At 43.5% G+C, this 10898-nt stretch overlaps 1 protein-coding gene across 1 annotated transcript; it reads right to left on the reverse strand.

Annotated features, from left to right (window-relative positions):
- Window positions 1–762: 762 nt before the first annotated feature.
- adra2da (adrenergic, alpha-2D-, receptor a) lies at window positions 763–2644 on the reverse strand. Its single transcript, XM_062549864.1, has one exon. It carries the CDS (start codon window positions 2181–2183, stop codon window positions 915–917), a length of 1269 nt encoding a protein of 422 aa, XP_062405848.1. The 5' UTR covers window positions 2184–2644; the 3' UTR covers window positions 763–914.
- Window positions 2645–10898: the final 8254 nt, after the last annotated feature.

The following is a 10898-nucleotide window of genomic DNA, read 5'->3' on the forward strand; positions in this document are numbered from 1 at the left end:
ATGGCCATAGCTAACTAAAGCATTATATGTAATGAGGTCCATCATTTTACTGAGATTGGAGATGGGAAATTCTCATTAAGGCGCGTGCCTCCATCATCTTTATTAGTAACCCTCTAATTTATAGCAGAGTTGAACTGACCAGAATTCAGATTCAATTTCAATTCAATTAAAAGTAAATAAATGCAAAGGTAGGGCGTATGAGGGGTTTATGTAGCGCAGTATCGCTGACCCCCTACCTATTAGCTCTCCCAGAGGTGAGAGAAAGACTTGTTTTTGTTTGGGGGGGGGGGGGTACCTTTCAGGACCACGGACAGCAGTCAGCGGGGATCCCGCTGAGACCCCATTTTACCTGCGGGCCTCTTTGGTCGTCACGTAGACGCTGTCCGCAATATTTCCACGTTACAGTGATTAATTATACTCCTGCTGTCATAATTACATACCTTTGGGGTGGGGTTAAATGCCTCCGATTGCACCATTGCACAGCATGAACGCAATAATCTCAATTACCATGCAGTTTCGCAAGTCTCTGTTCTCTTCTGTTTGGCTGAATGACCATTTGTTTGTAGTATAGGCTATGACTAAGTCGTGTTTGATTTTGAGGGTTTACTGTATTTCAAGTATGTAGGCTAATCATAACTTCACAAATGTGACATTCATCAACAGATTGTACTCCGAACCCTTCAGTAATTTGGAGAAAACGTATAACTGAATAATAATAATAACTGAATAATAATGTATCTTTGAACAACAATTTTAAAATGTCTTTATCAAATATACATAAAACATAAAACGTAAATAAACCGCACACAAAAGCTCTAGCTCTGGTCTGATCAGTCGATGTATGTATACACATTTATTTACATTATGAAACATTTTATACACATCTAGATACATTTCAACTTGTGAGAAAGAGTTTATGTGCGCTTCTTACTTATACATATTATCTTCTTAAAGGCTTTCCGAAAATCTCTATTGAAAACAGTGTATATAATAGGGTTTACTGAACTATTGCAATAACCTATCCAAAAGAATGCGTCGAACAAGGCTCCGGGAATGGTGCATTTTTCCCTGCAGATAGCATGGAGACTATAGGTGAAGAAGAAGGGAAACCAACAGAGAACAAACACTCCCATCACCACAGCGAGCACAAACGTGAAACGCTTCTCTCGCATCTGCGCCACTTTAGTTTTGGATGCGGACCGTCGTTGTTTTGGATGCGGACCGCCGTTGTTTGGCTCTTGGAACAACTGTGAGGTGCGGTTGGAAGCCCAGGAGATGCGGCAGGTCTGTTTAGGGCAACAGTCTGCTCCCTCTACCTTCCTACGCTTGGAGAAACGAGAGTTCTTGGGTTTGTTGTCCGACGTACAACTCTCCTCCAGATCGATGTCGTCCAACTCTTCCTGGTGCTGATTACTTCCCGAGCTGTGGCTACTGGGGCTCTCCACTTCGAACTTATCCTTTCGGACGAAACATGTCTCTGACTGTGAGGGGTTTCTCTCCAGGCCGTTTCGGGCGACAAACACAGTGGAAGAGCGCTGTTTGGCCACGCGGTATATTTTACAGTACACTGTAATCATAATGAACCCAGGCGCGAAAAAGGAGACGAGGCATGAGGAGAGAATGTACCACGTCTCGTCATTAATCAGGCACTCGTGTTCACCGTGCTTGGTCATTATAAGAGGCGGGAAGGAGATGACAGCTGATATGACCCACACGATTGCTATCATGGACTTGATGCGCTTCGGGGTCCTCTTTAGGTTGTAGCTCACAGCTTTTGTCACCGACCAGTACCTGTCCAGACTGATGGCGCACAGGTGAACGATGGATGAAGTGCAAAAGAGAACGTCTAAGGCCAGATAGAAAGCGCACCATGTGCTCCCAAAGTACCAGTATCCCATGATCTCGTTGGCCAAAGAGAAGGGGATCACCAGCGTGGCCACGAGGATGTCTGCCGAGGCTAGAGACACCAGGAAAAGGTTTTGCGGCGCACGGAGAGCTCGGCTGGTTAAAACTGCCACAATAACCAAAACGTTACCAACAATCGTGACAAAAATGATGACAGTGACGACGACGATGATAGACGCCGCTGCCAGCACGGTATGAGGAAAAGGTCTCGTTGTTTTTGTACCATTGCTATCCTCGGTAGAGTTATAGTCAACTGTTGTCAGTTGTGTCAAATCCATTTTGAATTCATGATCTCTCAATCGCCGCTGCCTAACAGTTCAAATCTGCCATGCGTCCATAGCAGTGGCGGTAAGTTAGGTGGTCTCTTCAGCATATGGGAATAACGCACACAATTTGAACAGCCATGACAACATAGTGCCCTTCTGGTGCGCACAGAACACCACTCTCACACGCATCTGTCTGTTTCCCTGCGCAGTGAGCGCTTCCCCGTAACTGAACTAGTTCAGAGCAGGAAAAAAGCTTGCAACCTCACCTAAAAAACTTTATCCATTGCGATACAGCCGTCCTCGGATAAAATATAGTCCGTTCATATTTAGTCCCAGTTCTCAGCATGCAGCTTTATCTCGTATTGGAAAGAAGCGCGTTGTTTGTGCGCGTCGAACTCTGTTCCATACTGGCCGCACAGTGGAAAGGAATGAAGGAATGTATTTGCGAGCAGGAGAGAGACGAATTACATCATTCCTTAGACCAACCCATCCCTGAACTTAGACGGAGGTGCGGAGAGGGAGATATGTTGGAGTTGGTATGGGAAGGTCCTCTCTTGTTTGACCGACATATGTTTGGCTTAATAATCCATAATGAGTTTATCATATTTCTTGAATGCATTGTAGTTCACACCAAATATTATCTTAATTTTGAAGTGTATTTCTCTCCAGTTCTTTCACTGACATATATGCAAATAGATGCATAACGTCTAATTATGTCAATAATGTTGAAATGAAATGGTATTTTTAAAAGTGTGAAAATATTGGTTGCAATTATTGTAGGTGCACAGCACACTGCAACCATTTGAATGTCTGTTAACAGAAGAAATAATACATTACTTTGATCTCATTCTGCTATTTACAAAGGTGAAGCTCTCAGCCTGCTGTGTCCCAAATGCTATTGTTAGTTGCATGGCCCTGTTTAAAGCTGACAGCCGAAACAGGATGTGTCAAACAGTTGCCCCCAACCCGTCTCTAGCAGCTCTCCTGTTTGCCAGGTTGGAGCTGGTTTGCCTCAGAGGATGTTAATCGTGTTGCTGCTCAGAGCCCACACACATTCTCATCTTGTACAATGGCATTTCTACCAAACTTCAAAGAGGACTGGTGCTCTGGCTCATTTACCAATCCCAAGCTTCTATGGACTATGTCAAAAACATGAATGCTGCACTGTTTAGATGGAGTGTGTGTGTGTGGGGGGGGGGGGCATCACTGGGGATTTGTTATGCAACTAAGCAAGGTAATTTTCTGGGGAGAAGAGAAATGGTTCATGTACCAGAGAAGTAAAGCTGTGATTGGCACACAGGGTCATCGTGAAAGTACAGGCTGATTACACACACCTGCAGAAAATCCATTTCTGCTCCACAGATGTGTGACATCAGCCTGAATTCAGCAGGCGACTGGTGTGTGTGTGTGTGTGTGTGTGTGTGTGTGTGTGTGTGTGTGCGTGTGCGTGTGCGTGTGCGTGTGCGTGTGTGTGTGGCGCAGAGAAAGAAAAGAAAAGCCAGAGTGCTCAATTTACGGAGGCAAACAGTGCAATTGTAGATACCATTTTAAAGTTTTTAGGTGGCCTTTGTTTGTAGCTGTGCCTATGCGTGTACAGTGCAGTGTGTGTGTGTGTGTGTGTGTGTGTGTGTGTGTGTGTGTGTGTGTGTGTGTGTGTGTGTGTGTGTGTTTGTGTGTGTTTGTATGTGGCTGTGTCTCTCTCTGTTTCTCTGTACCTTTGTCTTTGATTGTGTGTGTGTGTGTGTGTGTGTGTGTGTGTGTGTGTGTGTGTGTGTGTGTGTGTGTGTGTGTGTGTGTGTCTACTGGAGTGGCAAAAGGTTTGGGCAATTAGACGGTCAGCCTAACTCTTTCTTTGTCTCTCCTGGAGACTCCGCCACCCCTCCTGGGCCAGGAGCTCATGACAGTAGCAGGGCTTGTTTTTGTTGAGACTCTGACCAAAGGCCAGCGGTCAGGAAGAGAAGCGCTGAGTGGGAAAACAGCAGGCCCAGCGCTACAGGGCACTTCCTGCTCCGCACGTCTCATTTTGAAACCTTCATCAAGTGGCGTGTGCCTTTCATCAGCCATGTTTTTCATCTCTCAGAGGATAGTGAGTTATGTACAGTAGCTACTGCTATATAAAAGGTGCTATAAAAAGGTGCTATAAAGAAACAAACATGGTTCTATTGCAAGCTTCATATATTGAACACCCAGGAACCCCTAAGGAGGTGTTCACACTAGGAGGTTTTTATTTACAGAAAACACCTGACCTGGGTGTTTTTTCAAAAGAGAAAAAGCCGACAGGGTTTTTTTATTCCCCCAAAACAGCACAGAAAGTTTATTTTAATTCCCATGACAACTGCCGTTCTAGAGCACAAGTACCGGTAGCCTACATTACAGTTACGTTACGTTCATTGCTACTGGTTAGCATTAGCTTGCCAGGTGAGCGGATAAAAACTGAAAATGAATACTAACAATTATGCCCCAAAATCCCACCAATCGACCTCCAGATGGTCTCCTTATGGTAAATGTTGCTTGTTGGTCATGTCATACAGCTCTACATGTTCACTAACAAGAACAACTAGTTGTTCGGCTGGCATCTTTTTTCTTTGTTTTGGTCGCCATTTTTATTTTTGAAAAAAGAACCTCAGTAAAGTTCTGTGACGCAAACTCTCGTTCATTGGTCAGCTGTCAAAAAAACACTTGACGCGGGGTGTTTTTTCTTGGAGAGTAGAAATGCCTCAACTTGAAAACCACCCAGGGTAGGTGGGAAAAAACGCTAGTGGCGGGCGTTTAAAAAGGGACCTTTTTTAAAAAAACATCTCTGTATCATAGGAATATAATGTAAAACATCACACCCGCAACTGGAGAAAAAACCTCCCAGTGTGAACACGCCCTAAGGGTTCTTTAAAGCATGTATATAGCACCCCAAGAACCCTTTTTATCAAGAGTGCAGTCACTAAATAGAGTTGCAAACATGTTATGACTCAGATCATAGGTGATGCAGAATATTGATTGCAAACTCGCCTTACAGTATTCAAAATACAAGACTGAAATCAATAGCCTACACACAACAAACGGAATCAACAAGAGTGAGATTACGGAGCAACCAAACAAACACTCTGTTCAACTGGCCTAAAGGTTTTAGAAGTGTATCTCCATAGGAGCAGCTGAGTGCTGTGTACTTGTTCTCAGAGACCAGCATAAAGAGGTGGGGGAGGTGGGGGAGGGCAGCCTGCTAAACATGTTGCTATCTCCCCGACATCCACTCTCCTCCCAGTGATTTCATGGAATTGGCGCACTCCAAACAATGCTCTGCTTCCTGTAGGCAAAACCCACTACCTGTTGCCATTGCATAACCTTAAGTAATGACTCTTTGAAAGGGCTTCACATAGAGAAGGTGTAGTCTCCTTATGATTAAAAATAGCCAGGTTTCTTTGCCTGCCCAACTTGCCTGATATTTCCAGTACATGCAGACTTTGTTATAGTTTTGTTCAGACTGGACTCTAACACAATACACCAGCAGTGTCAAACCTATTTACATCAAAGCAGCTTAAAGATGTCGCCAGTGATTGGATTTGGATTTTGGGGAAGGTGGGTGACATTTAAGATCTAGCTACATCCCTCCATTGTGAACTCCTGAATTAAAGTGCTAATTGGTTAGGGCTCAGTCTGAAACACTGAGACAGGATGGAGTACAAATAAGCAGTGAAGCACTGAAAAGACTGCTGCTGGGGCAATTGACAAAAACATGATTAGACCTTTTACACCAAAACTGATATATTTCATTCACATGAATTTTTGATCTCAATAGCTTCATGATTCATTCAGAGCAAAAAGCGGTCCAGCAGGTGGTTATCAATCGAGTGTCTTAGATGATGTCAGTTTGTTCTCATTAATTTGCTCTGTGGCAGTGGTGGAAATCACATCTTTATCTGAAGCATGTGAGCTGTCCAAACACATCCAAGGCTAGATCGCCTTCCTTAGAGTCCAGAGCGTTACCGTTAGCAAGCTTGACCTCTCCACACTTGTCCAGCGTTTTTTTGATGTCAGCTGCCGAGGTAATTAGCACCAACGTGAGCCTGTCTGCCCATAACGTCTCTACACGCTTACGTAATCAAGCTGCACTTGCCCAAAACAGAGCCCACTAAAGTGTGTGTGTGTGTGTGTGTGTGTGTGTGGGTGTGGGTGTGGGTGTGGGGGGGTGTGTGTATGTGTGTGTGTGTGTCTGTATTTCCTTTGTGTCTTACTGTTTGTATGCGCAAAAGTGTTTTGTGTGTATGTGCACCCTCTCACACAGTGAATGTGTGTATGTTTGCGTGTGTGTGTGTACCCTCTCCTGCCGTGTTAAAACACACGGTTGCTTATTAGCTGAAGCAGCGGGCCGCAGACTGGTGAGGAATTTGTGCTGGCCAGGACCGGAGGCCTGAGGCCCAACTCTATGAGTCGGCACACTGATGTGAACATGAGTTGAGAGCCAGAGACCAGGGAGAGAGAGAGAGAGAGAGACAGAGAGAGAGACAGAGAGAGAGAGAGAGAGAGAGAGGTGGGGTAGAGTAGGGAGATAGAGAGAGGGAGAGAGAATGAGAGGGGGAGAGAGAGAAGGGGGATAGGAAGATGGAAGGAGGGAAGGAGAGAGAGTGAGGGGGCGGTGGGAGATAGGGAGAGGGAGAGAAAGAGTGAGACTGAGGGGGGTAGGGAGAGAGAGAGTGGGGATAGGGAGATAGAGGGAAGGAGGTAGAGAGAGGTGGCTCTTGTCTCAGGACAATGCAGTTCTGATAAGAGAAATGGCTTTTGTGTATCAGCCGTTGGTCACATGTGTAGTGTATGCATTTCTAAGAGTGTGTCCCTGTCAGGAATCCAAACGCTCTGAAAAAGGAGGGATATTTGTGGGGGTGGGGGTTATGTGAGTGCTTGTGTGTTAACTACTAGTGCTAATTGTTAGTTTATGTGTGCTTGCCTGTGTCTGGGTGTGCATGAGTGTGTGTGTGTGTGTGTGTGTGTGTGTGTGCATGTGTGCGTCTCTGCGTTTGTGTGTGTGTCTCTCTCTCTCTGTGTGTGTGTGTGTGTGTGTGTGTGTGTGTGTATGTGTGTGTGTGTGTGTGTGTGTGTGTGTGTGTGTGTGTGTGTGTGTGTGTGTGTGTGTGTGTGTGTGTGTGTGTGTGTGTGTGTGTGTGTGTGTGTGTGTGTGTGTGTATTTCACAGGGTAATACTAGTCCTTCACACCCTTTTCCTGTTCCTTCAACAACTGAAGCTATGGTGGGAAAACAGCTCCTACTCCTGCTCGTATTTTATATTGAAGTGACTCTGTGCCATCAAACTTTAATGCCCACAAGACATGGGAGAGGCCTTTTTATAAATCCTCTCAGAGGATCACAGCCAGGATGTGAACCACACAGAAGTGTGAAGTATGCGTGAGAAAGAAGCTATTTTAAGATACTAGCCAACTATTAGTTGTCAAACACTCCAAAGGAAGTGAAAGTGTGTAAAAAGTGAAGTGATTCGAGTTGGAGCAGAAGTCCATGATAGTGTGTTGTCTTTTCTGTCAGATACAGGAGAGTCAGTCCCAATAATCCTGCCTGCCTGCTACAGTAATGTATTCATATTCTAAAGCTGTGCTGCCGGGGAGGTAGACCTCTGAGTCTTGTGTGCTCATTTGTGTCTACGTGGCACCTCCAGTTTGCCATGAATTGTTTATGCCGATCCTAAACTTCAGTTCCAGTCCCCTGATGATGTGTAACCTTGAGAGACTGGAGGTAGCTGAAAGTGAAATAAGCAAGAAAAGTAAGAAGTAAGAAAATAAAGAAAATAGTCTGTGTCTATGTTTGTGAGTGTGATATGTGTGTTATGTGTGTATGTCTGTGTGTGTGCATGTGCGTGCGTGAGTATGTGTGTGGGTGTGTGTGTAAAATAGAGAGTGGAACAGGGAGATGATGTTCTGAATTATTAATAGGTGTGACCCCTAAGGAGATGTGCACCTCTTAACTGTCATGCTTGTCATCTGAAACATTCAATGCACAGCACAGTCCATATGGGAGGACTCACTAGAGTTCTGTTTACACTGCTGATTTCAACACTACCATACTTCAGACCACACAAAATGATTCATGAATAACCAATTGCAAATGTAACAGATTTCCCCTATCAATGGCCACTTTTGAATCAGACACAACCCAATCCCTCAGTTCTGGCTTTAGCCACATGTGCAGTGGCAGAAAGTGGAGTGTGCTGAAACTACATGGTCACGAATTATTGGGAAGCATTCTTGAAATCATTGGATAAGATTTTTTCAAACTATTCTCTCTGCAAAAATAAAGACTCTGTCTGAGTTTTCACTTGTGAGTGTGTGTGGTGGGGGTAATGGGGTGTGTGTGTGTGCGCGCATACCTGTGTGTATGTACGTACATTGTGTTTATGTGTGTGTCTGTGCTTGTGTGTGTGTGTGTGTGTATCTGTGTGCGTGTGTCGCTGGATCAAAACGAAAAACAATGGTTCCATGCTATGCTTGTGGGGCTACATGCCCACCAAGTTTTGTGCATCCCAATCTTTCAGTGACCTGGGAATCCTTGATGGAAATTTGCTCCGCACAAAAAAAGAGAAAAAGAAACCTGTATGACAGCCACTTCACTGTGCGGCGGTCACAATAAGGCATTCATTATGTACTGTAGGACCCCAAATATAGGATCACTTTACCAACAAAACCATGAGGTAAGCACCGAGAAAAGGCTTCAGAGCTCTGAATCTGAGAGCAATCAATTTCAGCATTCATTTACTGCTTGCCACAAGACTGCCTGTACTAAAAACCCTTCCTTCTGTTTTGTGTTTCTATCCAAGCCACAATGATAGAGATTATTAATTATCTTTCCTAATCACAGAGCAATATGGCTTCATCAGATGGAGATCTGGTTGAAAAATGACCTGGAGTAACGTGCGAAAAACAATGGATCACTTCTAATGTGGCTTATCATTATTGACAAGAACATGCGTCAGTGAGCAGATGCTGCACTATTATTGATTAGAGCATTTCATATCTGAGCATAGCAGATAAAACAGGTGCTAGTGAGTTGCACAATAGAACAGATTTTCTCTGCATTAAGATCTAACATGCAACCTGGTCCCAAGATTCATTTAAAACCCATGATGTGTTGGAAAAATGGAAAGGTTCCACATGATATGATTTGATTTGATTTCAAATTAATTTGTGCCCATTTCAAAAATCATCCAAATGAGAAGCGACTCCGACCCCTTTGATTTCCCATGGGTCCCCAGAGAGCTCAAGGAATATTGCACAAAGATGTTTTTGTGCTTTTTGTCTGAATGCCTGAAAGCCTGAATCGTCCTCCCTCTGACTCTCAGGCATTCCTCTAATGGTTATTGTTACATTGTCACATATGCCTTATGTGTTTGATAGGTGAGCCAAACCAAATGCTTAGGCACATACGTTGGAATTTCTCCTGTAACATAAACACTGTCTTTACATAGTCCATCAGCACAGGTTTAGGAGGAGACACAAGACGGCAAACTGTATCTGGAGAATGCGGGGCGCTTAAACAAGAATGCTCGTAAAGTCTAACGACCCTGCAACGGGCTCTGACAGTCACTCGTATGTTAAGACAATGCAACTCTAGTTGTTAATGGACCCGTGTCTGTAACTGCTCTCTATGGTAATGTGTGCACATCCTCGTGATCAGACTCATAAAAAACTGCCTTGCTCCATTGTTTGTAAATAGACAATGTCAGCAGGAAGATAACCTAAGTGTTTGCATTCTTCAGTAGTACAATAATCAAGTATTTAGAGACTATTGTCTTGCATAACATGTGGTTATTATCAAATAATGCATTTGAATTCTTTTTGTCATATGACATTGTTTCAATTATTCTCTGATCAGTAAAACAACCACAATAACAACAAAACTATTTAAATTCCATTTAGTAGCCAAGGTAACTGCACAACAATTGTATCATTCAGTTAGTTTGTTTCATATCAAGTGTGCAAATGCATTGCTTTCTGAATAGGCAGCTTTGGTTGATTAGAACTCAAACTCAGGAGAGAACATTTCAGGTTGCAAGGCAATAATTAGTTTAAGTATAATCAAACATGACCTCTAAAATCTACAAAACTAATTAAATTCACACTTTCCACACCGTTAGGACTATTAGTCTTGAATATCACCTTGCGCAAGCTGAAGGATACAGAACCATTTAGACAACATAGAAAAACACGCTGCCACAAGGGTTTTCAGTATCAGGTTGCATCTCTGCCAAGGATTCATTAAAGCATTCATCCAGCGTTTGACATTGGCAGGCACCCTATTTTTGTAGTATCAGAGCGCAATGCATTTAATTGAGCAGTTTATTATCACAGAAAACACGGTGAATAATTACCCTCAGACAAGTATTTGCCTTGGCCCTCTTGATTAATGAATTCTTTCTGTTTTCATGATTTTTGTGCATCACTGTTTGATTAATTTGACTTTGTCTTACATTTCTGGAGTAAAAATATTCACACTATTTCAGGAGCAAAAAAATATACAAACCCCAGGAACCATCATATGAAAGAAATGCACTGACTGATTTGCTTTTAGCGTAGGTGCGGTGAACATCACAGTCAACAATCCGTCTGAAACAACACAGATGCAGTTTCTCAACAGTTCAGAACTGCTCCAAGACTTTCAGTATGGCTTGAAATGGAAGTGGTCACTGCTTTTAGAACCTGCTCTGCTCTGCTCTTAAGCAAGGAGGGCCCCAACC

The sequence above is a fragment of the Sardina pilchardus genome, chromosome 11 (assembly GCF_963854185.1).
Source record: "Sardina pilchardus chromosome 11, fSarPil1.1, whole genome shotgun sequence".
Lineage (NCBI taxonomy): Eukaryota > Metazoa > Chordata > Actinopteri > Clupeiformes > Clupeidae > Sardina > Sardina pilchardus.

Excerpts from the sequence above, each read along its gene's own strand:
- adra2da (XM_062549864.1), bottom strand. The coding sequence starts at position 2,183 with ATGGATTTGACACAACTGACAACAGTTGACTATAACTCTACCGAGGAT.